The 27659-nt window shown below is 48.7% G+C and overlaps 1 protein-coding gene across 1 annotated transcript; it reads right to left on the bottom strand.

The window, feature by feature from the left end:
• Window positions 1-864: 864 nt before the first annotated feature.
• On the bottom strand, window positions 865-26160 carry ANKRD66 (ankyrin repeat domain 66). Its single transcript, XM_006120681.4, has 3 exons — window positions 25631-26160; window positions 15061-15289; window positions 865-3278 (listed from the first exon to the last, which is right to left on the bottom strand). Exons 1-3 carry the CDS (start codon window positions 25767-25769, stop codon window positions 3098-3100), a joined length of 549 nt encoding a protein of 182 aa, XP_006120743.2. The 5' UTR covers window positions 25770-26160; the 3' UTR covers window positions 865-3097.
• Between the last annotated feature and the right edge of the window lie 1499 nt (window positions 26161-27659).

Raw genomic sequence — 27659 nt, 5'->3', positions numbered from 1 at the left:
AGACATACCTTAACTGAGCAGCCCCACAACACGCAGGGCTGGCCAGCGGCTGCACGGCGGGAAGGGAACTAAATGGAAGCAGCAAGAAAGGAATTGTAAGGAAGGGAAGCAAGTCAGTGAAAAGGGCACATCGGATTGGGATATTGGGGGAGGGGTTAGGACTGAGGGGCACTTCAGAGTTGGCAGGGGCTAGCAGGGGGCTGTGGATAAGGAAGGGGGGCACAGGCAGAGTTGGGGGACAGCCCAGGGCTGGGGGACTGCAGGGGCACGCAGAGCTGGACACTGTAAAATGTGACGGGTACCATGGAGCCCATGACCTCCCCTTCTGAATTCCAGCTGTGTTCTAGGGTTGGGGGTAACTTGAGTGAATCCCCAACTGGTTCCTCCCAAACTAGCAGCGGGAATAGCTGGGCAGGACCAGCAGGGGGCGCTGCAGGGTCACGATCCTGGAGCAGCAGCAGCAGAGCTGGGTGTGTGACCCACTGGTACGCCACCTCTGATGCCTCAATCCTGGCCCGCAGCTCCCCCACCGCCGACTATTCCTGTTCTTGGATCTTCTGAGCAAAACCCACCTGCTGTAACTCATTGAGAAACCCAGAATCCATGATCCCTCTGTAGTCTCCTCAGCTGCTGGGCTGCTACTGAGACTGGAGCTTCCTGCCAAGCCTGGGCAACAAGGGAATCCAGTGCCAGCTCTGATGCCTAACCAGGCCTGAGCCCCCTCCCCCCCCCGTGACATTTCTTAGCCAGGCCTAAGCCCCCCAGTGCCCAGTTCTAAGAGCCTCTCCCACCATCGCTGCCAACGACTCAGCGCGTCATAGTAGAAGGGGACGTTGGCGAGGCTGGTTGAGAATGGAGGCAGCGCATAGACCCCGTTGGGCTGCACATTCCACATCACCTGGTTCCCGCTGATGTACAGGTGCATGTGGTTCTGGGTGATGTGATAAAGGAGAAGAGGCTCAAAGAGCCGCGTCACTGACCCTGGGCTGGGCCCTGTGAGGCTCAGCCATGAATGGCGCCCTGCCAAGGACAACAGCTCTGCTGAGTGCAAGCCAGGGACGGGAACCAGCAGGCAGGGCCACACGCCACAACAACCTCGGCTAGTGACAGGAGGGCTGAGCTAGGTGGGTCGGGCTCTCACCCCACACAGGGGACCATCTAAGTTAGGAGAAGAGCTGGGTTATGCAGGCATTAGTTAACTTATGTTACCTGGCCTCGGCACAGCCAGTACACCTCCCCAGTGTATATAATATTCCTGGCAATCACAATAACGGAGGCTGCTGAAGGTCTATCTCTACCCGGTTGGAACTATCCCTTAACTTTCTGCAAGGATGTTTAGGTTGGAAATTAGAAAAAATTTCCTGTCAGGGCGGTTAAACACTGGAATAAATTGCCTAGGGAGGATGTGGAATCTCTATCACTGGAGATATTTAAGAGCAGATGAGACAGTCATCTCTCAGGGATGATCTATATGGTACTTGGCTCTGCCGTGAGGGCAGGGGACTGGACTTGATCATCTCTCAAGGTCCCTTCCAGTTCTAGTATTCTGTGATTCTATGATTCAGTTCCTGAGAGTTCAGACTAGATGGCTAAGCCATTGCTCCATCTTTAAGAAAAGGACTGATGATTTTCCATGGACCAAGCCTAGATACAGAACAAAAAATTGAGAATATTAAGGGCCAGCTCCCAAGATCTGCTGATGATTACAACTCCATTGGATTTCAAGTGAGATTGTGGATACCACTCTGGACAGGCCTGGCCTTACGGCAAGGCGAGCAAGGCAGTTGCCTTGGGTCCTGTGCCGTCAGGGCCCACACTGCCCGGTGCCTGCCCACCCAGCTACTCACTTGCTGCCCTGGCTGGGAACTGCCCGGCCACACAGTGCAGCTAACCACAACATGCCACCTTGGGCCCCACAAACTCTTTGGCCAGGCCTAACTCTGGATCAGGCCTTGTCAAGGCTGACTGAAGACAACTTCCCCCAAGCAGCTGTTAACTCAGCCTCCCACCTTCTTATGGTGCCACTGCCCTGCTGTCCCCACTGTCTCATCTCTCCCCTCCTCGCGCTCACCAGAAGAGGTATTTGTAAGGTCACTTGCAGCCCTTCACTGGCCTCAGGTGTCTCTTGTAAACCAGACATAACTCTTTTTTCAGCTCATAGGGAACAGGCCCTTCACCATTCTAGGGCTGATATGTCTGCCTTCCACCATTCTCTGTTATCTGTCAGGACTGACTTTGTCACAACAGATAGATGGATCCACTACTTCCAGCCGCTTGCCATTAATAGCCATATGTACCAGCCCACACACGGACAAAACACTGGTTCTCGTAAGGCTTCTTTACACATTCATTCACACCAGAGGGATGTCGGTTTTAGACATGCACTAACTGACCTACGTGGACCCTACTGACATATAACATAGGTGTATTTGAAACAGGGCTACAGTAATGCATGTTAGGGAACTTTCAGGGCACACCAGCAGGGTACACACAAGCCAATTAGCATGCTGCATGCTAGTGCAGACTGTAATTTAACCCTGGAATATGGACTAAAGCATCTCGTAGACAAGCACATAGTTTATATTTCATACTCTAGATGCATTTGGGGTCTGTTAGGGTGTGTCTTCACAGCAGTGTTATTTCAGAATAACGGACATTATTCCGAAATAACAGTGCGAGCGTCTACACAGCAATTCCGTTACTTCGAAATACATTCAAAATAAAGTACGGCTTATTACAATGTCTGTAAACCTCATTCCATGCCTATAGGCACTGAGGAATAACATCTATTCTGAAATAGCTATTTCAGAATGGCAGTAGTGTGGACGCTCCACTGCTGCAATTTCGAAATAGCTCCTCCTACGGGCCATTCAAAGTAATTACTCCCCAGTGCCTCCTGGGGCTCTAAATCAAGGTAGCATTTCTACATGAGGGAAGCCTGCCTCGGACTAATTTTGAGGCTTCCCTGTAGTGTAGACGTGCTATTTTGAAATAAGCTATTTCGGAGTATTTCTTCCAGAATAGCTTATTTCAAAATAAGCGTGCAATTCAGACATAGCCTTAGTGTCTTTGACTAGCTCGTTGGAATGTGAAGACTCTATTGTTTCACAGTCTTTCCTCTGGTTTTCTTTTGAGTAGAGAGTGTATATTTTGCTTGTGCATGGGGTGTCTTTTTCTCAAACTCTTCTTTCTTGAGTTCCCAGTCTTCATCTGTCTGGTCCAGTTGAATTCCTTTCAATCCTGCCATCACGCGATAGTCCCTGCACTCCACCTCAGCTCTGCAGAAGAAAGAAAAAGTCTTGCCTTAACCACAGCACCCTGCACGGTTACACCACGCTTGTAGGAGTACTATGGATGTCTCCATTCAATAAAACAGTCTAAAACACTGCATATCGGTCATAAAAAAAGTTCAGTTATATATAACCAGCCTAAGTCTATTCCTTTCTACACTGTCTGCTTATTATTTAGCACGAGAGATAATTCAGAACCAAAACACCAGGTCAGAACAGCACAGAAACCTGGGGAAGTTTCCGCCCCAATCTCTTCCTTGCAAGGGGTGGTGTCTCTAAAGTGGAACCAAGCCTGGACCACAATAGCCCTCACTTAATATTGCATCAAAATCCAGATCTGACCTTGGCAATTCAGGCCCACTTCTTTGAAGAAACTTACTGTTCGGCTTTGTTCACTAAGGCAGCTCAGTATAGCATTGTGGGGTACAGTTTGCATGAAAGATGCTATATAAGACTGTGTGGTAGAAGTTCGAATTTTAGACTAGAAACTTAAAGAAAAGTTACTGTAGTGTGCTAGTAGAGCCTGTGGCATTTAGGGATGTTAGCTTGTAGTCGATCACACAATTAATCAATAAGCCTGGGCTTATTGGTTAATCATATGGACTACATACAATTCTTCCTCACCTTGCTGTCTCTGTATCAGAGGCAACAAGTGCAGGGGAGGTGGGTGCCGGTGCCGGTGCCGGTGCCTGTGGGGAGCTGGCTTTTCAGCTGGCTCCCTGTGCATGCCAGCTTCCCTGGAACCGCCTCCCCTTCCTGCCTCCCACAGAGGCAGCAGTGCAGGGCCGGGGAGGAGCAGGCAGGAGCTGGTGCTGCGGGGAGCCGGTTTCCCACCGCTCCTCTCCCTGCTGCCTCTGATAGAGAGGCAGCAGCACAGGGAGTGAAGGGAGCAGGCTGGAGCCAGTACACACAGGAAGTGGCTTTCAAGCTGGCTTCCTGCTCAGATCCGCTGTCATGGAGCTGCCTTCCCTCCCTTGCTGCTGCCTCTTTATCAGAGGCAGTGTGGGAAGGCAGGCGGGAGTTGGTGCTTGCAGGGAGCTAGCTGGCTCTCCCTGAGGACTGGAACCTGCCTGCCCACCCTGTTTGTACATGTGTAACCTGGGGGCAGGGAAGCTTTTTTGGGTAGAGGGCCACTGATGCACAGAAAAATTAGTTGGGGGTTGCACATAAATGAGAAGCCCCAAAAAAACCCAAACCACCTCACTGACGCAGCCCCCGACTGAGAAGGAGAAAGACACTCCCCACATTCCCCTTGCACACCAGAGCCTAGGCGGACATAGGCTAGTAGACTTTGTGTGTTCCAGTCCCGTGATAGGGCGGCAGCGAGGAGAGGGGTGGGGACTGGAGTTCCAGCACTGGCTCCCCTATGCAGATACTCTGACCGTGTACATTCCTCATTAATCCTCAGGTGATTCATTAGGAAAAGAAACATATCCACTTGTTTTATTTTGGAGTAGTGCATATTTCTGCCAGACACCAATACAAACATGGCAGGGAGAATGTTCTTTCTGGGACAAAACTTCTGTACAGACTCTAGAATGAGAACCAGCATCTGTAATGTTCCAAATGGGGTATGGCTATTCCATCCAATATAATATTTCTGGCAATCGCAATAACTGAGGCTGGAGAAGAGCTTCCTTGACCCTTCAGGGACTACCCCTTCAGTTCCTAAGAGCTGAGACTTGATAGTTAAACCATTGCTCCATCTTTAAAAAAAAAGGATTTATGATTTTCCATGGAGAAAGCCTAGATTCAGAACAAAAGACTGAGCATACTAAGGTCCAGCTCCTAAAATGTACTGATGATTGCAACTCCGTTGGATTTCAAGAGAGATTGTGGATTCTGGATACCACTCTGGGTCAGGGCCCATCAGGGCTGACAGAAGACAACTTGACCATGGAGTTAGATTTCTCTCCTTGAACAAGAAATGTGGCTTCAACATTAAACACTCTGAAAATGAAGAACACGAAAGCACCAGGTTCTGTACTTCCTTGCACCTTGGTTAGCTATTGGCACCTGTGCAAAGTGGGAGTAAAGGAACCTACAACAGAGAACTTCTGCTTCAGATCAAAACTGATGTAAATTGGATTTTCATCGTTCCAGAGCAAACGCCAGGCCACTGACACAAACATGATACTAAACTCCGAGAGGCTCTGCGAGACAGACCCATAGTCTCCTATAGACAACCACCTAACCTCAAGATGAGTCTTACCAACAACCACAGGACATACCACACTAATACCAACCCTGGAACCTTCCCTTGCAACAAACCCCGTTGCCAGTTTTGTCCACATATTCACTCTGCTGATACCATTATTGGACCTAACCAATTGAGTTATAAGATCCAGAACAGAAATTATGAGATTCCTGCTCATCCATAAATATAATTTATGCTATCATGTGCCGAAAGTGTCCGTCTGCTACGTACATTGGACAAACATCTCAGACACTTCGCCAAAGGATCAATGCCCACAAAACAGATATCAGACAGGATCACAAAGAAAAAACAATTTCTTGCCATTTCAACCAGAAAGGGCATTGTCTCAACGACTTGATTACCTGCATCCTGCTTCAAAGACCTTTTAACACCAGACTTGAATGAGAATCCTCTGAAATGTCATTCATGCTTAAATTCGACGCTTTACGCCTCGGTCTAAACAAAGACATTAATTATCGTATCCATTACAAAGATAGCTTCCCCAATTATCACCTCTAATATCATTAGCTCACAGACATTGACCAACCTCTCTCATCCCCCTTCTGTTCTGAAATTTGATTTGTCCTTGTCATATGTGTTCATTTTTTGATTGTATCCTTTGGAATACATGGTTGTGTCAATTTTCTTCCACTATTTGATCTGAGGAAGTGGGTCTGGCCCACGAAAGCTCATTACCTAATAAACCATCTTGTTAGTCTTTAAAGTGCTACATAGTCCTTTTTTGCATGTGGGATATACAGAGTAGCACAGTGCATCTGCTGCCCTGATTCTAACAGAGCACTGTATGAAGACCTTGGACCTCTGGGACAGAACTTGTGCACATCTTATACAATGGGAAGCAAATGTTGCCTAAGTTGAAATTTTTCCACCTCCACTGTTGGTTTCCTGCCATTCTCATGAGGTGAAGCAGTTGTTGGCTTTGGGGTAAATGCACTGTCAAAAAGGAGAGGCCTGAACTCAAATGATAAGAACTTGACCATCCTGAGGATGTCCAGCTTTTGCTTCTTGTGCACAGCAGTGTTAAAGGTTTTTGATATGGCAGTCTCTGCTAGCTTCTATCCTAGCACCAATGCATAGCACTCACAGCTATCAGCTGGTTTCTATGCTCTTCCAGCAACCTCACCATTCGCTGCTTATTTACATGTCTTTTAGTGCATGAGAACTGCAAATTTCAGCCGCCTTTCTTTATCCACCTAAACCTGTCAACCTCCAAGCCAACAGCATGATGGCACCTCCTACCTGTATTTTTATCCTTAGGCAACAGCATCCTTTTCCTCTGTGATATCTACAAAACGCACTGCAATTATTCTGTTCCCGGGCTCTGTGAAAATAATACCATGGGGGTATGTCTACACTACCCCGCTAGTTCGAACTTGCGGGGTAATGTAGGTATACCGCACTTGCAAATGAAGCCCGGGATTTGAATTTCCCGGGCTTCATTTGCATAAGCGGGGAGCCGCCATTTTTAAAACCCCGCTGGTTCGAACCCCATGCAGCGCGGCTATACGGGGCTCGAACTAGGTAGTTCGGACTAGGCTTCCTATTCCGAACTACCGGTACACCTCGTTCGAGTCCCGTGTAGCCGCGCTGCACGGGGTTCGAACCAGCGGGGTTTTAAAAATGGCGGCTCCCCGCTTATGCAAATGAAGCCCGGGAAATTCAAATCCCGGGCTTCATTTGCAAGTGCGGTATGCCTACATTACCCTCCTAGTTCGAACTAGGAGGGTAGTGTAGACATACCCAGGAAGACTTGATCTTGGTGACAAATTCGTTTTTCTTTTCAGTGGCACTGGATTTGCTGTGGCTTTCACTACATTCATCCTTTCTCCCCTTCTCTTCTTCTCTCTTCGAAGTTATGCCCGGCAGATGCAAAACAGGGAAGCCAGTTTCAAGCACCCGAGCACAAAGATCCACATTCAAGAAATAAAAATCATAATGTCCTTCTGTAATGGGTGTGGATCCCACACTGGCCCTGCAAGAGCTGGTTAGGTCAGGAGAGCCCAGTCCGATCATTAGGTTGTAAACAGGGAGCTTTAGGCAGGAGGCAGCTAATTGGAGAGAAGTTCCTCTGTAAAGGGCACAAGTGGTGCTGCTACAAAAGACAGAAATCTGGAAGCAGAGAGAGAAGGTTGCAGTTACTGCCTGGGGAATGGGGGGAGGTTTGGGTTGCCTAAAGTTACTCCCTGGGAGGAGGGAAACAGGCAAACCCAAAGGTGTGGGGAAGGCCCAGAGGTATGGAAGCAGAACAGGGAAAGGCAGCAAGGTCCAGGGAAATGTCCTATCCCCTAGTCCAGTCAAGAACCCACCCCACCCCACATTCAGGGCATCCCTTATCTTGCCTTCCTGATATGGGAGGCAGCTTGATCCCTGGGGCAGACTGTGTTGGCTGCCCAGCTGCTGCCTGAGTAGCCAGCTCCATCCCTGTGGTGGCTGTCTAGCTGCTCACAGGGTGGGCGGGACTCAAGCCTCACCCTGCACATGCCCTATCCACTCCAGAACCCACCTCACCTCCCTACTTTCTGAGGGTCCCTTATCCTATGTTGGCTATGTGGTCACTCCCAGAGTGGGTGGGACTTGAGCTGCCTGGGAGGGTGGGACTTGATTCCACCACCCTCTGCTCCCCAGGCAAATCCCCATGGCCAGTACAGAACCCACCCCCTCTCCCTACCTTCAGGGCATCCCTTATCCTGCCTTCCTAATGCAGGAGCCAGCTCTATCCCTAGGGCAACAGATAGTGGCTGCCAGGCTGCTGAACTCTCCCCCCGGGAGCTTAGGGTCCCTAAGCCACAACTTGGAGTAGAGGGTGGGCCCATATTCTCTGGTCAGCCTCTATGGGAGTGGCACTGTGAGGCAGTGAAATTGGAAACTGCTTGAGATGGCTGGAGAGCAGGGATCTTGGAAAGGACAGTAGTGACCAGGCCGAGGGCTCGTGTGCGGAGAGAATGCTGCGGTTCGGAGAGCAAGAGAGGGAGCAGAGGAAACTGAGGGATATGAATTGGAAAGTCAGTTTCTCTTTTTAAATATATGTATTTGATCAAACATCTAGGCCTGGGGATTTCTCTCACACCAGTGAAATGTAGTAGTTGGTTCTCAGAACCTGCATGAAACCTGCCTGGGGTCTGTTCAGCTGCCTGTCTGCCTCCCAAAACTGGAGCTGATGCTGAAATTTCTGTTGTCACCCCCTCCTAGCTTAAGACAGTGGACATCTCATCACTTGTCAGCTCCGTTGTCCTTTCTTAATCACCAGCATGTGATCTACCCAAAGGGATTTAATTTAAAAAATGTTTCAGAATTTGGTTTTACCGTGGTAACACACTTTTATGTGTCTGAAGGTGCCTGGGTGTTACTTTCCTTCATAACTCATGTTTATGTGCTTGGTGTCATTTGTTAAAAATTTCACCCTGGTAAACTGAATTAAATATGGAGTTCCTGGTTTTCATTTACATTAAGGCCCCTTTACACCACTCTGAGGTGGAAGGGCCCTAAATTAGTGTACATGAAACTCAGAGCCAGAACATTTGATAGCTAATTTCACAAGGCGCCTGAAACACTGGAACAGACCAGTGATCTGAGCCAGTCAGATACAGATCACAGAATCACAGAATCATAAAACTGGAAGGGATCGTGAGAGATCATCAAGTCCAGTCCCCTACCCTCATGGCAGGACCAAGCACTAGTCTCCCTTTTGTAGTTGTATCACTGGCTCTTCATGTCATTCTGGGATTCCGTTTCGGTGAAATCAACTATTCTAAATGAAGTTGTATTGTATCTTTGAGATCTAGCCAAACTAGTAAAGCCAAAAAATAATTTTTGTTCAGATCCCTGTGAGACTCATGGCCAATTCCGACAGCTAGGGTAAATCAGCATAACTCCACTGAAGTCAACACCAATTTTCATCAACTGAGTATCTGGCCTCCTGTTTTGGAACAGCTTCCATTACATTTGCTTGTGTGCTACCACCATTCCACAAGCAAATGTTCGACAGACCAAACATGCACATGGCCAGTTGTATGTGGAAATCACAGGCGTAATTCTAAATAAAAGGTTGTAACAGCTTAAAAAGTTTGTATTCCAAAGGTGAGAAACAGTGAAAATGTTAACTGTTGTATAACGGTATACTGACTTGTCAAATCTGGCTAAATTTAAAAGGGTAAATTTTTATTTGAATGTTAAGCATGAAAAAATTAAGGCTATGTGCTCTAATCTCATAATTATGTATAGTTAGTACAATGGTGGTTATGGACATGTTTCTTGAATATAATATTTTTTTGCCTGCAATCAGAAGCAGTAAAACTATTTTAATTCTGAATAAATAATTGTTTTGCAAATTATCTGTGAACTAATCCTGATTTCTTCCAGTGTAAGCATTATTTCTAAGTATTAACCAGTTAGCTTGGACAAGACTGTTCTGCTTTACCTGTTCAGTGTTCATGCCATGAAATTGGTCACATAAGTAAGTCAAACTGGGTTCTTTCAGTTTCCTCAATGGATGACTGAGCCTTTTAAAAGAATATAATTAACAAATGGTGAAGACAGGTCTCGGGGTAGCTGTGTTAGTTTGTTTCAGCAAAAACAGCAAGGATGTGGCTAAGAAGGTGAGATTACCTAAAGTGGAAAATTACTTAGGAGAGAGCCATTCCCAGGGTATGTCTACACTACCCCGCTAGTTCGAACTAGCGGGGTAATGTATGCATACAGAACGTGCAAATGAAGCCCGGGATTTGAATTTCCTGGGCTTTATTTGCATAAGCGGGGAGCCGCCATTTTTAAATCCCCGCTGGTTCGAACCCCGTGCAGCGCGGCTACACGGGGCTCGAACTAGGTAGTTCGGACTAGGGTTCCTATTCCGAACTACCTAGTTCGAGCCCCGTGTAGCCGCGCTGCACGGGGTTCAAACCAGCGGGGATTTAAAAATGGTGGCTCCTCGCTTATGCAAATAAAGCCCGGGAAATTCAAATCCCGGGCTTCATTTGCACATTCGGTATGCATACATTACCCCGCTAGTTCGAACTAGTGGGATAGTGTAGACATACCCCCAGTTACTATTCAGACCCATTCTGATGATGACAAATTTACATATGAATTCCAGCTCAGCAATATCATATTACAGCCTGTTTCTGAAGCTGTTTTGGTGAGAATGGTAACTTCCAAGTCTGTAACTGTGTGTCTAAGGAGGTTAAAATGTTCTCCCACTGGTTCTATATGATACCATGCTTGATGTCTGATTTGTGTCTATTTATTCTGTTGCGTAGAGACAGTCGAGTTTGTGCGATGTACAGGGCAGAGGGGCATTGCTGACACGTGATGGCGTATATTACATTAGTAGATGTGCAGGTGAGTAAGCCTTTGGTGGTATGGGTAATGTGGTTACATCCTATGATGTTGTCACTAGGGTGTGTATAGACTACAGGGTTTTTTCGAAAAAAGTAGCCTTTTTTCGAAAACACTTCACCTGCATCTAGACTGCAGCCGCATTCTTTCAAAAGTAAATTGAAAGAACGCGGCAGTTTTTTTGATCGCGGTAAACCTCATTTTACGAGGAATAACACCTTTTTTCGAAAGTACTCTTTCAAAAAAAGGCACAATTGAATGCAAACTGTGTTTTTTCAAAAGAGAGTGTCTAGACTCTCTTTTGAAAAAGCAGCTCGCTTTTTTGAAAAGTCTGCTTGTAGTCTAGACACTCTCTTTTGAAAAAGTCTTATAGTCTAGACGTAGCCTAGGATAGATGTGTGAACAAAGTTGGCAAAGGGGTTTGTTGCAGGGACTGGTTCCTGGGTTAGTGTTTCTGTCGTGGGGTGCATGGTTGGTGGCGTGCTTCAGGTTAGGGGGCTGTCTATAAGCGAGGACTGGCCTGCCTCCCAAGGTCTGTGAGAACAAGGGTTTATCATCTAGGATAGGTTGTAAATCCTTGATGATGTGTTGGAGCGGTTTTACCAGGGGGCTGTAGGTAACGGCTAGTGGCATTTTGTTGCTTTCGTCGTTGGGTGTGTCTTTGTGGTACCCGTCTGGCTCTGTCAATTTGTTTCTCCATTTACCCAGGAGGATATTATAGGTTTAAGAATTCTGTAGGTGTTTGTCTCTGTCTGTGGTTGTATCTTAGGGCTTGGCTGTAGACAGTGACATTTGATGTGTTCTGGATGAAAACTGGAAACATGTAGGTAAGAAAAGTGGTTACCGTGTGTCCAGTATAGGGTAGTGTTTACATGATCAGCACTTATTTGTACTGTAGTGTGCAGGAAGTGGATTTCTTGTGTGGAGTGGTCCAGCCTGAGATTGATTGTGGGATGGAAATTATTGAAATCCTGGTGGAATTCTTCAAGGGTCTCCTTCTCGTGGGTCCAGATGATGAGGATGTCATCAGTGTAATGCAAGTAGAGGAGAGGCACTTAGGGATGGGCACTGATGAAGCGTTGTTCTAAGTCAGTCATAAAAATGTCAGCATACAGGTGGCCATCTGAGTACCCATGGCGGTGCTGCTGACTTGAAGCTATAAATTATCCCCAAATCTGAAATGATTAGGGGGAGAACAAAGTCACAAAGCTCAGCAACCAGCTGTGCTGTGACATCATCAGGGATACAGTTCCCGATAGGTTGTAGTCCACCTTTGTGTGGAAGAGAGCTTCCACAAACATACGGTCCTCTTTATGCATGAAAACCGCCTTTTGCATGTGAATCTGGGTAGCCATCTGACGAACGACCAACCCGCCCCATAAATATCTAGAGGAACATAATCCCAACGCAATCCCAGCATGAATGTTTGTGAAGAAAAAGAGGCATGGTTAACCATTCCGAATTCAAACACTTGCTAGTGAGAAGCCTTACACATGCTTGAGGCATTTCTGAGACAATAGAGCTGGTTGGAGCATTTTGCACAAAATCTTTTTTCATCTGAAATGTGGCAAGACACAACAAAATCTCAAAACTCTTTGCAGAATTGAATTGTCACTTTCTGGCCAGCTCAGGCTACTAGATAATCTCTCTTCTATCTTCCAAAGCAACAGCTGGGATTTATTGGGGTTAGACACAGACAGCTGGAACAGGTTCGTGTCAGCTGTATTGCCTAGAGTAGTATATTTTGTTTTGGGAAATAAACATGAAAAGCTCATGGTCCCACTATTCAATCCTGAGAAAACACGTAGCAGACACAGCACAAATTGAAGAAAGCTGGTTAGTCTGTATTCTCTTTCTTCTATCATATAACCAGGACACAGCTGTTGCTCATCAGCCTTGATGTGGAAACTATGGGTATGCAAGGGGGCCGACAGACTTACCGGACCCCTGGGTAAGATAGAGGGGGGAGGCTCCATAGTCTCACAAGGGGTGGGGTTTTGGGCAAAAGGGACGGGGCTGGGGCAGCCAGCTCTCAATGCTACCTGGTGTGCATCATGCTGCAGACCACTCCATCCCCCGCCAGCCCTCAGAGCTTCTAGAGTGTACCGCCTGGCACTCCGGCGATAATTTAAAGGGCCCAGGGCTCTGGCTGCCACTTCTGTAGTAGCCAGAAGTCCCAGGACCTTTTCAATCGATGCGCCCTGGAACAGCTCCCCCATTTGTCCCCCCTGCAGGCGAGCCTGGAATGTCTATAGTGGAATAAAACAGCCACAGATGGCCTGAGTCATCTGACACAGGCTCAGTCTGGGAGGCTATAACATTGTTTTATTGAACTGGAAACATACCCATAGGTTTCTGAACAGCGCAGCTCCCCCGTATGCCAAAAGAAATAGGATGAGGTTCAACAAGGACAAGTGCAGAGTCCTGCACTTGGGATGGAAGAATCTCAAGCATTGTTACAGGCTGGGGACCGACTGGCTAAGCAATGATTTGGCAGAAAAGAACCTGGGGATTACAGTGGGTGAGAAGCTGGAGATGAGTCAACAGGATGCCCTTGTAGCCAAGAAGGCTAATGGAATATTAGGTTGCATTAGGAGGAACATTTCCAGCAGATCTAGAGAAGTGATTATTCCCCTTTATTCAGCACTGGTGAGGCCACATCTGGAGTATTGCATCCAGTTCTGGGCCCCCCAGTATAGAAAGGATATGGATGCATTGGAGAGGGTCCAGCAGAGGGCAATCAAAATGATTAGGGATGCTGGAACATATGATATACGAGGAGAGGTTGGAGATTTTGGCTTATTTAGTCTACAGAAGAGAAGAATGAGAGGGGATTTGATAGCAGCCTTCAACTTCCTGAAGGGAGGTTCCAAAGAGGATGGAGAGAGGCTGTTCTCAGTAGTGACGGATGACACAACAAAGAGCAATGGTCTCAAGTTACAGTGGGGAAGGTCTAGGTTGGATATTAGGAAAAGCTATTTCACTAAGAGGGTGGTGAAGCACTGGAATGGGTTACCTAGGGAGGGGGTGGACTCTCCATCCCTAGCAGTTTTTAAGTTTCAGCTTGACACAGCTCTGGCTGGGTTGATTTAGTTGGGGCTGGTCCTGCTTTGGGCAGAGGGCAGGACTCGATGACCTCCTGAGGTCTCTTCCAGCCCTAGGAGTTTATGATTATATGATACACACCTCTGGGAAGCAGCCAGATTTTCACAAGGGTTCAGTACCCAGAGGCTCCTGTTGTTCTCGAAAACCTGGCCACATAGTTTCTGTGCTTAGTTAGTGAGCATTTAAAATTCCAGCCACCTATTTATGTGCCTTACAGCCAGCCCCTGGGAGCTTATCTCTTTTGTAAACCTGCATCCATTACCAGAACACCTTGAAGTGATAGAAAACGATGAAGTCCTGTCCAATGGCAGCAGAAGCTTCCGATAACTGGCTCAATGGACTCACTGAAATCAATGAAGGTTTTTCCATTTGCTCACCCCTGGGCAGGAGCCCAGCAGAAGGGCTAAGCACATTTATATACCACGTAAACCCCAGGGCTAGCGCAGGGTTCCAGTTGAAAGGTAAATCGTGCATAGGCCATTGTACTGACCCCCTGTACAGGCAAGGTCATACCTAGGACCCAGGGCAATCCCCCGTTGCAGGACCCTCCCCACCTCTGTTCCACCTCTGCCCTGCTGTACTCCTTCCCCAAACCCCACCCCCTTTGCCTGAAGTCCCCTCCCCTGAACAACACAAGTCTGGGGATTACTGGGGTGACAAGGTGACAGCAGGGATTTTCCCCTCCCCCACACACTCACCTCGGGGGCAGGAGCCGGAGAAACTCAGCAGCCCACCGCCCTCTCTCAGCCCATTGTGCTCCGCTTCATCCTGATGGTGGGAACCGGAGCAGCCTGGGGCTGAGGTACTCTGCTTTATGCTCCTGTCGTGGGGCGAGGTAGAGCAGAGCAGGCTGCTGGGTTACTCTAGCTCCCACCACTGCAAATGCGGGACAACCCCTCTGCGGGCCCATGCCAAGTACCCCAAGTAATCCCCCTGAACCAACTTGGCCCCTGTCCATAGGATGGTGGAGGCAGCCACCATGGGGCCACCCAAAGTGCAGGGCCACCTCGAACTGTCCTATGGGCAGAACAGCTTTGTGTATTGAAGCACATTTCACCTTCACTGGCTTCCCCCTCCCTTTACGGCAGCTGTTTGCACAACCCTCTCCACACTCACATTTCTAAGAACTTCACACAGTCTTTGTGTCCGTAGATTTCTGCGATCCTTTTCGGCGTGTCCCCAAAGAGATCGGCCGCATCGATGGCCGCGTGCAAAAAATGAAGCGTCCTTAGCACGCCGAGTCTCCCTGATTCCGCAGCAAAATGAGCGGGGGTCCAACCCACGTCATTTCTCAAGCAGAGGCGAGCGCCATGGTGCACAAGTAGCTTTACCATCTCCGATTGCCCTTGCAAAAATGCACAAAACACAGGGAGGAAAAATGGTTCAAAGGTGAAACATTCCTGTTCTGTAAACTAAATGGCAGTGCCATGAATCTGTGTCCATAGACAATAAGCACTGCAGAGATGTCCCAGCTCAACAGCACTTACTTAAGAACACTGGTTCCAAGAAGCACAAGCCTCTACCGCTTGTGCTGATGCTCTGGCCAGGTCTACATTAGGGATGTTAGATATTGTTTAATTGAATAATCGTGTAACCACATAACATGTTATCAGTTACACAATTATTTGATGGTCCCTGGGGTGCAGGGCCAGCTGTCAAGTGTGCTCCCAGCCCCACTCCCCGGGAGCCTCCTGCCACTGCTGTCTCTGGATCAGAGGCGGCAGGCGGGAGCCAGTCTGTGGTGGGAGCTGATTTAAAAACTGTGCATAGCTATCCACAGTGCATCGTTCTCAGAGTTGATGGTAGCCACCCTACTGGGGACGTGCTACTTCAAACTGTGTGGAATTCTTATGCGCAGCGGAGATATGCACCTTCGACTTTACAAAGTTGTGTGCTAAAAAATTTACCTTCATAAATTCAACCTTATCTCTCAGTATAAACAAGGCCTCTGTTAGCCGCACTAAGGTTAGGTCTTACGCCCTCTGTAGACAGAAAATAGCCATAGACAGCTGATTAGATCTGCCCTTCCATCCAGACGACAGTACTGAAGCTCACAGTCACACCAGCTGGTATATTACATACTCTCTCCAGCTAAAAAGAGCTTGTGCCTGAGCATCTGGGCTATAGGAATTCAAATTCCAGCACCTGGCCATCATCCCCAAAGAATGCCGTGCCACGTGTACAAGCTTTAGGGGGGACCAAGACAGCCATGGCTTATGACTGTGGGCTGATCGTAGCTGTGTTGCCAGAGCTTGCAAATCTGTGGTTTTCTTTTTAGGACATGGATAATTTTAAAAACTCATGAAGGACATGCATGAGCATAATTAAACTCTGTATTGTTAGTACCTTTTTAGAAATAACCAAATTCCTAGTCACTCGGTCCAGACCTCATGAGCTTGGAGATAGATAAGCCAATCAGGGTACATGTACATAGCAAAAAAGACCCTCAGCGAAGTGTCTCGGGGATATAGACACAGGATAAATGACCCATGGCACAGCTGTGGCTGGCCCCCGTCAGCTGACTTGGGCTTGCAGGACTGGTGCGGTGATGAGGATAAAAGTAGCAGTGGAGACATTCAGAGTTGGACTAGAGCTGAGGCTCTGGAACCCAGTGAGGAGGGAGGATCTTGGAGCCCAACTAACCACACTGCTCTGTTTAACCCCACAGCATGAGCCCCACAAGCCTGAATCATTTGATCTCAGCTCTGAGACTTGCTGTCACACTTTTCCCCTGCTGTGTAAATGTGCCCTTTGAGACTTACCTTCTTAAAGGATGCCCATGTTCTATGGCTTTCCCGGGAAATACACACATGCTTTTGCTCAGCCCAGTATAACAAACACTGCAGCACAGATAAGTAACATTCTGAGTTCAGAATTCACCCACAATAGCCCTTATATCCCAGCAATGTGCCATGATAGTTTGCTTCTCAGTTAGGTGCCTGCTCAGCTGCAGATGATTTAACCACAGACCAACATTCTGTCATTATTAACTCTTTATATTTCACTGAATCTTCGTCCATCGCAGGTAACCCCAGTCAATCATGGAGGAAACAATATCTCTCAACTCTATCCTCTGCAGCTATGAGCATGGGAAGAAAGAAACGGCAGAGTTTCACTCAATCCCTAGCATGCCCTATGGCTGACCAGAAAGCAGTGCAGAGAGATGGCTCACAAAGACAGACAAGAGAGGAGACAGGACATGAGAGGAAATGAGGAAGGCAAAAGACTTTGGAGAGAGATTATGGGGGAGAGAAGTCTGCAAAGCCTACTAAATATGGATCTAGCATACCGCTTAGGGATGTAAAATCCTGTGTAAATTGTTAACCTTTAACCGGTTAACCTCTTGCCGCACCGTAACTGGGTGGGCACTGGAGCAGCCCCCCACCTGCAGCATGGTGGGCCTGGCTTGGCTGGAGTGCTCCCTGCCTGCAGCTAGGCATGGTGAAGCCAGTTAACCGGTTACCTCAGTAAGCATGCCAGTAAAGAAATGCCTACCGGTTGACTGGTTAACCTGTTAAACCTTAAGATCTCTAATGGTAATAGATACTTAGGTCCTTACTTGTTACTCCATTGGGGTATGTCTACACTAGCCCCCTAGTTCGAACTAGGGAGGCTAATGTAGGCATTCGAAGTTGCAAATGAAGCCCGAGATTTAAATATCCCGGTCTTCATTTGCATCTTCCCGGGCGCCGCCATTTTTAAATCCCCCTTAGTCCGAACTCCATGCCCACGGCTACATGTGGCACAGAGTAGGTAGTTCGAATTAGGATCTCTAATTCGAACTACCGGTACACCTCATTTCATGCGGAGTAACAGTAGTTCGAATTAGAGATCCTAATTCGAACTACCTACTCCGTGCCGCATGTAGCTGCGGGTACGGAGTTTGGACTAAGGGGGATTTAAAAATGGCGACGCCCGGCAACATGCAAATGAAGCCTGGGATATTTAAATCCCAGGCTTCATTTGCAACTTCGAATGCCTACATTAGCCTCCCTAGTTCGAACTAGGGGGCTAGTGTAGACATACCCTTGTTTCCAAAGGGAGTTTTGCCAGACTGAAGGCTGAGAATAAAATAAAGATTTCAGAATTTGACCCACAGCTTGTTTTAGTTTAGGGAGGGACAGAGGGAAGCTCTGCCGGGTGCTGGAAAGACATAGATTTTTCTGAGCAAAAAACACGTTCTTCCAGCTTGTTCTCAGCTTTGTATTCTATCCATGCTTACACATGATTTCTTTCCTGGAAACGCTGAGGGACAGGCAGAAAATCTGGCTGAGTTTGGACATGAATACAAAGCACAGCCCTGGTGTGCAGAGAGTGAGAAATTGTTCATCCAGGCCAATGAAAAATATTGAGGAGCATTTTATATTGATGCTGGCTGTGTGATGGCTAGATTTTATGAGCTGGTTCCTGGGGGTTAGCATTTTGTTTACTCTTGTGACACTATACAACACACAGTGGATCAGCTCTTCTATTGGACTGAATGGGACTACGGAGCTATGCCAGTTTACATTAGCTGAGAACCGGCCCAATATCAATAACTTAACCCTATCTTTTATATACCAAATCTATCATTAACCTACCACAGTGTGATATATATAAACTTTTATGTTTAACTTTTCATCACTTGTCCTCCCCAGCTACCATCAATCGCAACATTTCACATCATCCCATCTTCTAACCTGGCTTCCAATTCTGCAGTGAGCTGAATACCACACTGAGTAGACATTGCTTACACACTGAAGCCAGTGCCAGCTGGCTCTCTCTCAGCACATTATGTATAAAGCTCTTAGGTGGGTACTTACGAAGATAACAACAGAGATAAAACTGATTACAGATCTTACAAAGGCATAACATATAAAGTGGGATTGAGAGTGCTTCGAGCAAACCTAGTTCACAACTGCTTTTGTGCAGTTTATTTTTAGTGCACGCCAATTAATGTAAATTTAATCCTAACTCCTTTGTATAAATTTCTCTTGGCACTTCCCCAAGCTTCCTCAGTTTTATAAGGACTGATCCAAAAGCTACTGAAGTCAAGGGAAGCCTTTTTCCTGGATTTCAAAGGATTTTAGATCAGGCCTGTAGCTCCTGTAAGATAGTAATTATGTATCGAATGTGCAGTACTTTGTTTCATCTCATCTGGGAACAACATCTCAGGGGAAAGTCCAGTGGCAACGAAAAGTGAATTAATAATGAATAAAATGAAAAAGAAGTCACTGGAATAAGGCAAGAATGTCTTTGTCCTTCTATAGCATCATCAAGCAACATCTTACAGATGTTAATGCTCTCAAATGCAGCTCTACCCAAAGGGAGGCAAAGTGATTCAAATGGCATTGAGATGGTTGGTGTTTGTGTGTCTCAATGCCATAGGGTATGTCTACACTATAGCATTATTTTGAAATATCTTATTTTGAAATAGTTAATTTGAAATAAGTTATTTCAAAATAACGCGTCTACACATAAAATGCATTTTGAAATAGAGTTTTGCTATTTCGAAATAGCAAGTCCACACTGAGTGGACCCTGAACTGAAGTTAAGGCTGGCCGGAGCCAGTGCTGGCAGGGCATCAGGTTAGGACCTAGTGTGTGGGGCTGCTGCCTGAGGCTAGCTGAGCTCCATGCTTAAAGGGACCCTACACCCACCCCGGACAGACAGTTCTCAGGGTTCCCCGCTTGCTTGTCTACCTCGATGAGGGACAGCAAAGCAGTCCTGTCTTGGAGTGCCCTGAGTGCCCACACTTGGCACATCACAGCACTCAGCCAGATGGAGCCAGAGCTGCCCCAGGGCACACTGGTGTGTCTTGTGGGGACATTGCCATCAGCCCGGCTGCACTTGCTGCAGGCTGCCATCCAGGGGTCCATTGGGGGGCTGTCAGGATCCAAGAGGCCCTGAGGGAGAGCATCCACCCCGAGGAGCTCTCAGAGCCTCTCCAGTCCTCCCCACCAGGGGCTCGTGCCCCATTCCTCCCTCACGTCCTTCCACTTACCCCTCCCTAGCCCCCCTTCCTGATGTCAAATAAAGGACACGTATGTTCAAAAATAGAAACTGGGTTTATTGAACAAAACTGGGGGGGAGGGGAATGAACCTCTGGGGAGACTGGGAAAAGGAGGTGGGAGAGGGGAAGAGAGAGGGTGGAAGAGGTGAGGGGGTAACCTGGGAGGAGGGAGCTGGAAGGGGGACGCAAGGGGAAGAAGGAGGAGGGGAAGCTCAGGGTTCAGAGTTGTGGGTCTTGCCAGACCAACTTGATTGTCATGTTAACCTGTTCCTGGGTTCGCATGTTGCCTTTGGTGGCCAGGTTGGTAGCTATCCTGCCATAGACGGCCGCATTCCTCTGTCTAGTGCAGAGATCATGGCCGTTGGGGGCATCCCCCCCAAACCTGAATAAGGTCCATGATCTCCACCCTGGACCAGGAAGGCGCCTGCCTTCTCCAGCCCCTGTCAGGCTCCTGGGAGCTGGCAGACTGCTCCTGGGGAGCGGTGGAGGGCTGGCTGCCAGTGGCTTGCTGGCTCATGTTTTGGGGCCTCTGGGTCAGGGGGCCTCAGTGGCCACTGCTGGCTCTGGACTGGCAGGCTTGGAGCTGGCACAGGCACTGTGGCCAGGGTCTACCCCTTTAATGGCTCCAGGGCTTGGGGGGAGGAGAGAAAGTTTTCGTGGTTGTGCCCAGAGTGGCCACCAGGGCTCCCTAGGAAGGGCATGAGGCCCCCTATTTCAAATTAAGTGTCTACACAGCACTTAATTCGAAATAGCTATTTCAAATTTGGTGTTACTCCTCATAGAATGAGGTTTACCAAATTCGAAATAAGGGCTCTACTATTTCGAATTTATTTCGAAATAGTGGTTTGCCTGTATAGATGCTACTAAAGTTAATTCGAAATAACTCCTGTTATTTCGCATTAACTTTGTAGTGTAGACATACCCTGATTGCTTTGGTTGCCCTGATTCAGGACTCCACAGCGCTCAGCACCATGGAGACAGAGCTGCCTCTGGGCACTCTGGTGCTCATTTTGGATGTCTTGCTGTAAGCCTGGCAGCAAGTGCTGGAGACTGTCTGGCAGTTTCTGCGGCATCCCAACCACCAGGTCCTCTTCCAGACCCCGTTGGGGGCCGTGGAGGAGCAACAGTCAGATGCCAGCATGCCCCGCTGCATCTAGTGTCTGGACACCAGCAGCGACTGGTGGGACCACATCATCCTGGAGCACAGGGGAGACCAACAATGGACCCAGAACTTCAGGATGAAGATGGACACCTTCCTCGAGCTCTGCGAGTGGCTCTCCCCTGCTCTGCAGTGACAGGACACACGCATGAGGCCTGTCATTCCCTTCCACAAGTGGGTGGCCATCGCCCTATGGAAGGTCTCCATGCCGGATAGCTACCGATCCGTGGGGAACCAGTTCAGAGTGGGGAGATCCATGCAGGTATGGCAGGCTCCGGCCACGGTGGTGGGGTGTGTGTGTGAGGAGGAGATGGACTGCCCTAGGGGAAAGGAGGCAAGGGGGTCCAAGTCCCCTCCACAGGAGGATTTGGTCTGTCCCAGCCGCACTACAGACTGCCCGTGGTGGCCAGGATTGCAGGGGGGGATACTCCTGGGGGATTGGGGGGCACAGGGCAGTGGCGGGGAAGGAGCACTCTGAGCCACCCTGGCACCCCAGTGACTCTCGGTGGTTTTGTGTGTTCCTCTGCAGGTGGTCAAGGCCATCAACAGAGTGCTGCTCCATGGAGTCATTCGCCTCACTGATGTGGACGCGGTCATAGAGGGGTTCGGCACCCTGGGCTTCCCAAACTGCGGGGGGGAGCAATCGATGGGACACACATCCCCATCCCGGACCACCAGGCCTCTCTGTACATTAACTGGAAGGGGTACTTCTCGGTCATCCTGCAGGCCGTGTCTGACCACTGGGGCTGCTTCCTGGACATCAACATGGGCTGGTCCAGCAAAGCACATGACGCATGGGTTTACCGCAACTCCAATGTGTGCCAGAGGCTACATGCCGGGACCTTCTTCCCTGACTGCCACATCAGGGTTGGGGACGTGGACATGCCTGTGTGCCTGGTGGAGGATGCGACCTATCTGCTACAACCTTGGCTCATGAAGCCCTACATGGGACACCTCAACCCCTCCTGGCAGACCTTTAATGCCAGGCTCAGCAGGGCCCCCATTGTGGTGGAGGGGGCCTTCAGCAGGCGGAAGGCCCAATTTTGATACCTCCTCACCATCTCGACCTCTCCGATAGCAATATTCCGCACGTGATGGCGGCGTGCTGCACAATTTGTGTGAGCGGAAGGGGGAGGCTTTCCTGCCAGGCTGGATGGCAGAGACCGACCACTTGGCTGGCCTGTACGCGCAGCCCCACATGGCTGCCAGCTGGGAGGCCCATCGGGGGGCTGTTGGTATCCAGGAGGCCCTGTGGGAGACCTTCCAGATGGAGGAGGAGTGAAGTCTCCCTGGCGTGCCCCACTGGGGCCTTGTGCCTTATTCCACCCTCATGTCCTTCCACTTTCCCCTCCCTAACCCCCCTTCCTGATGTCAAATAAAAACACACGTGTTCCCCAAAAACCCCTCTCTTTATTGACCATAACTGGGGTGGGGGAGGGATGAGGGTGGGAGAGGAGAGGGTGAAACCTGGGAGCAGGAAGGGGGAGGCAAAGGGAAGAAGGGGGAAGAGAAGCTCAGGGTTGGGGGTCTTGCCGGCCCACCTGTCTCCCAGTACTGCAGGTGCGGGGACCTCAGCGTCCCCGGCGGGGAGGGAGCGGGTATGGAGGGGAGGTGGGGGGGGGGAGGAAGAAGCGGGAAGGGGAGCAGAAGTGGGAGGAGAAGCAATAGCTGGAGAGGCAGCAGGGGCTGGAGCGGCAGCAGGCAGCAATCTCTGCGCCATGATCTGCAGGTGGTCGTGGATGGCACGGCCCTAGTCACACAGCTCCTGCAAGCTCTCCCACCACAGCTAGAGGTCTTCCTGAACCCAGTGCTCCTGGCTGTGGACCTGCCTTTGCAGTAACCCCAGGTGCTGCTACTGGTATCCCTCCTGGTTCTGGGTGCGCCTTCTGGCCCAGGTGTGGGAGGGTGTCCCAGGCAGGGTGGTGCACCCTGCACCCATAGCTGGTGTAGCTGTGGAGAAACCAGACAGGTGGTCAGTTCTCCCTGGGGACACAGTGGGTGAAGCCCAGCCCCCCTTTGCAAGGTGAGGACAGCAGGTCTCCGCACCATCATGTCCTGCTATCCCCAGGAGTGTGAGCTGGCCCGGGACTGTCCCCATGCCCCTGTGCTGTATATAGTGTGGGTGTGGGTGTGTGGGGCAGGGAGCAGATGTGCCCTGCCTCTGCATAGAGGGGGCCTGTGGAGAGAGGGCATTGTGCAGTGTCCCTACCCAGGGTACAGAGCATGTCATGTACCTTCATACATACATGTGTGTGGGTATACATACATGTGTGCCAGGGTCCCTGTGTGGCAGCCAGCCAAGGCCACTTGCCCCTGCTGGCATGGCACATGCACAGGTTGCTGCATGATCCATGCTCAGCAAGGCCCACACGCATGGTCCCCGGGCTCCCTCTCCCCCCTCCCCCCACCCCACATAAGGGGACAGTGATGGCACTCACATGTCAAGGCCTCCCTGGCTCGGAAGACAGTGGTGATAGTCCTGCTGGTATGCCTTGAGGGTCCAGGGTGACTGCCACACTCCCTCCAGGCTCCTGCAACTCCTGGCCTCCTCCTGCTCCGTGCCCTGCTCAGGGCCCTCTGCCCCAGGGTCAATGACCACTTGGGGGGCACGGACCGTCCGGTTCCCAAAGATGCAGTCCAGGGCCTCAAAGTAGGAGAAGGGGTCTGGGTCTGCCCCTGGTTGTGAGCTGCTCCCTGTGGCCCTGGCATCGGCCTGGCTCAGCTCTTTCATCTTCATGCACACCTGCTCCTGGGTGTGCATGTGGCCTTTGGTGGCCAGGCTGCCAGCCATCCGTCTGTAGACAACCGCGTTCCTGCATCTAGTGCAGAGATCATGGACGTTGGAGGATTCCCCCCAAACCTCAATGAGGTCCATGATCTCCGCAGTGGACCAGGAAGGCGCCCGCCTTTTCCAGCCCCTGACAGGCTCCTGGGACCTGCTAGCCTGCTCCTGGGGAGCGGTGGAGGGCTGGCTGGCACTGGCTGGCTCACTCATGCTGGCAACTAGGTCAGGGGCAGCACCTTTTGGCTCTGGGCTGGCAGACCTGGACCTGGCACAGGCCCTGTGGCCAAACAGACTATTCCTTTAAGGGCTCCAGGACTGGATGCGGGGGAGCAGAAGAGTTTTCCTGGTTTGGCCCAGAGTGGCCACCAGGGCACCCTGGGAAAGGGCTGGAGGCCCCCTATTTCTGAAATAAGCATCTACACAGCGCTTGTTTCGATTTAACTATTTCGAATTTGGCGTTATTCCTCGTAGAATGAGTTTTACCAAATTTGAAATAAGCACTCCGCTATTTCGAATTTATTTTGAAATAGCGGTTTGCCTGTGTAGACGCTATTAAAGTTAATTCGAAATAACGACTGCTATTTCAAATTAACTTTGATGTGTAGACATACCCATACAGACCTCATGTATTTGTGATTTAAGCCAATTTCTAAGTAGGCGAGCAGATTATACCGCATCGGCCTGCTGTGGAGTTTTTTTACCTTTCTCTAAAGTGTCTGGTATTGATCACAGTCAGGGACAAAATACTGGATTGGATGGATTTTGGGTGTAATCCAGTTTGGTGACTTCAATTCCTTTGCAAGAAAAAGATGTTTGTTTTTCCCACACTACTTGCCCTGGAAATTCAAATCTGAGGGTCAAGATGGATTCTTGCCTTCTCATGCATTGTCATTGTAAAGATATGGTAGGCTAAATTAAGCTCACTGTGACCCCTATACAGAACCTCTTAAAATTAAGCCTTTGGTTATATCTGCACACTCCCACCCCACTTCCTTCTAGGGGTCACTTTAATAAACAGTTCTGATGCTAAACCTCAAAATGTCAGCTGTATTTTGGTCACAGCTGCATAGGATGTGGTCCTGCATTGCTGATTTGAAAAATCCAATACTGAAAATGAAAGAGGGGAGTTTAATCCACTGTGTAGTTACCGTGCTCAGTCTGTTTTTCATAAATGTCAATTGAGTCTACACATTGATTCCCCCTTCACACAGGTGTAAACCAGGAATAAATCGACTCAAATCAGTGCAGCTACTCCAAAGTTAAATCAAAGTGGAGGTAGAAACTGGGCCATTATATGCATATTATCCGAGCCTGTTGTTACTTGTGTCTTTATGTTCTATTATATATTACATATTATTATACATTATCTCTTTCAAATAATCAAACTTTATACGAACAAAAAATGATCATTTGGAGTCCAATCCCACAAGTTTTTTCACGGACAAAATTCCCTGTTAGTTCAATAGTTTTCCTGTGTGGTCCAGGAGCACAGGATCAGAACTGCTCAGTGTTAAGTATCAACACTCTGCATAACCCTTTAATAGTGGTGCTGGAACAGTTTGCTGAGTGGGGGTGCTGAGTCATTGAAGCAAACTATAAACAGTGTGTATGCTGGAAACCATGCAAGCCAGGGGGTGTGACAGCCACCAGCATCCCTACTTCCAGCACCTATGCTGCAGAGTGTAACATAAGAAGCAGCAGCACTATTTTCTCTGACTTTAATGTCAATATGTACATGAGCTATTCTTACCTTTAGCAGCAGCCCAGTGTAGGGGTGTCCTGTCATTCCAATCTGTATCTTTGCAATTCACATCACAAAGCCCCCTTTTCAGAAGCTCATTCGCCAAATCATAATCGCCCAAAGCCACAGCTTCATGCAGCTCTGTCATGTCGTGCAGTTCTGATAAATGCCCTGGTTCAACGACAAAATAATAACTCCCTGCACATGCTCTAGGTGGCCATTTTCAGTACCTGTGGCTCAGAAAGCTTCCACTCCACCCAAGACACAATGGGAATGGATTTGCCAGTGCCCACATAGAAAACTAAGACATTAACTATCAGCATCAAGATTTTATGGAACAAGAAAGATAGAGAAAGAAAATTAGCACCCTCAGTTAATTGAATCTAAACCAGTCACTGATTATAGTTTGATGGAGACATTTGCTAGGTATTTAGTTTCTTGGTTCAAGGAAATCTATTACAAAGTGCAATTCAGTAAATAAAGAAAACCACAGACAATCCACAGTGTCTTTCCCAAAGGTCACTGAAGATCTCCCAGCTCACAACATACATTGGCCTCCCAGTCTGTTGTTACTTATTAACCATGGAAACTGGCTCCTCCCTTGTTAAAGCTGCAAGCTTACTATCCAGACTTTTTTTTTTTTAAAGACGCTACAGCTCAGCTATTTCCCATTTTATTCGAGGCAGATCTTGACACACCACACAGTTACACTGCTTATAAAAACCGGCATATAATGCTGTTCTCCCCCAGGGTCATGCGTTGCATTTGTGCAACAGCCTTGAAGCTATTCCATGGCACAGGCATGGGACTATGAATCCAACAGGGTGAGAGGCCTGTGCAATGTGTGTTATCACACTTGGGGTGCCCCGTTGTGCTATGAAATCACCTTGGCTATAACTACATTGCAGGCTAAAGTTGAATTAAGCTACACAGCTTCAGCTACAAGTCGAAGTAGCTTAGCTCAGCGCTGTCTACATAGCAGGAAGGCGAAGGAAGAACACTTTTTCTTTGCCTTCCCTTACTCCTTGTGAAATGGGGGTTTCAGATGTTGGAATAAGAAGCCCATTATTTCATTATTTTGAAATAATGCTGAGTGTAGATGTGCCCTTTGTGGCTGCTTTGCTGACATATTATGTGCATCCCCAGAAAACAAAACTAGCTCTTCTGGGAACATGGGGGGATGGGGAGGTGTTCCTCCAGGGACGTACCCAGCTGGAAGGGTCATTGCTCTGAAAGTTTTCCCTCATCACAAGTGCAGAATGCAGTACTCACCTAAGACCCAGGCTTGGCAGATTGATACTGGTTTTACAGGTGCACAGGGTCTACCAGCACAGCCCAAGCAAAAGGGGCAAAGGGATCATCTCCTTTTATGCAAAGGGTGACATTCACCCCTCCTTACACAATCCCTCAAGAGGGAAAAGAGCCAACTGAGCTAAGTGAGGCAGCTAGCCCAGGTGGCACAGAAAAAATGCAGCCTAGGCAGCTCAGATACAATGTGTATCCACCAAACCCCTTCCCACACTTCACAGAGCAAAGCCAATGGCAAGGAAACCAGACAGTGGGACAGAGCAAGGCAGTTGAGGCTTGAGGTAACACAGGGATGCAAGTTGCAAAGTGGGAGATGAGTCGTGAGGGGATCACAGACCAGGAAAGAATTGTTGGCCAAAATGTCCAATTCAATCAGTACCATAGTGCATGGACCACTCCTCCACTGGGAGGGAGCACACATGCTCTCCTGCAGCTTCAGAGGGATTGGTTGCATGGTCCGAGAACCGACAGAAGGGGCTAATTGGAGGTGTGGGGATGTGAGGTAATATATTTTACAGCATGGATTCCCAAACTGGGGGGGGGGGGCATGAAAAAATTCCGGTGGGGGGGGGGGGGTCACAGATTGCTTAGGGCAGGAATAGGTCAGTTCCTTTTTTTTTTGCTCAACAAGTTTTGTTATTTTTTGGAGGGAGTGAGGGTTTTTCAAAAATCAAAAAGGAAGCGTGATGCCAAAAAGTTTGGGAACCACTGTTTTACAGGCTAAAGACCT

Source organism: Pelodiscus sinensis, chromosome 3 (genome assembly GCF_049634645.1).
Source record: "Pelodiscus sinensis isolate JC-2024 chromosome 3, ASM4963464v1, whole genome shotgun sequence".
Classification (NCBI taxonomy): domain Eukaryota; kingdom Metazoa; phylum Chordata; order Testudines; family Trionychidae; genus Pelodiscus; species Pelodiscus sinensis.
The sequence above is the reverse complement of the archived record's forward strand: the minus strand, read 5'-3'. Positions and strand labels throughout refer to the sequence as shown.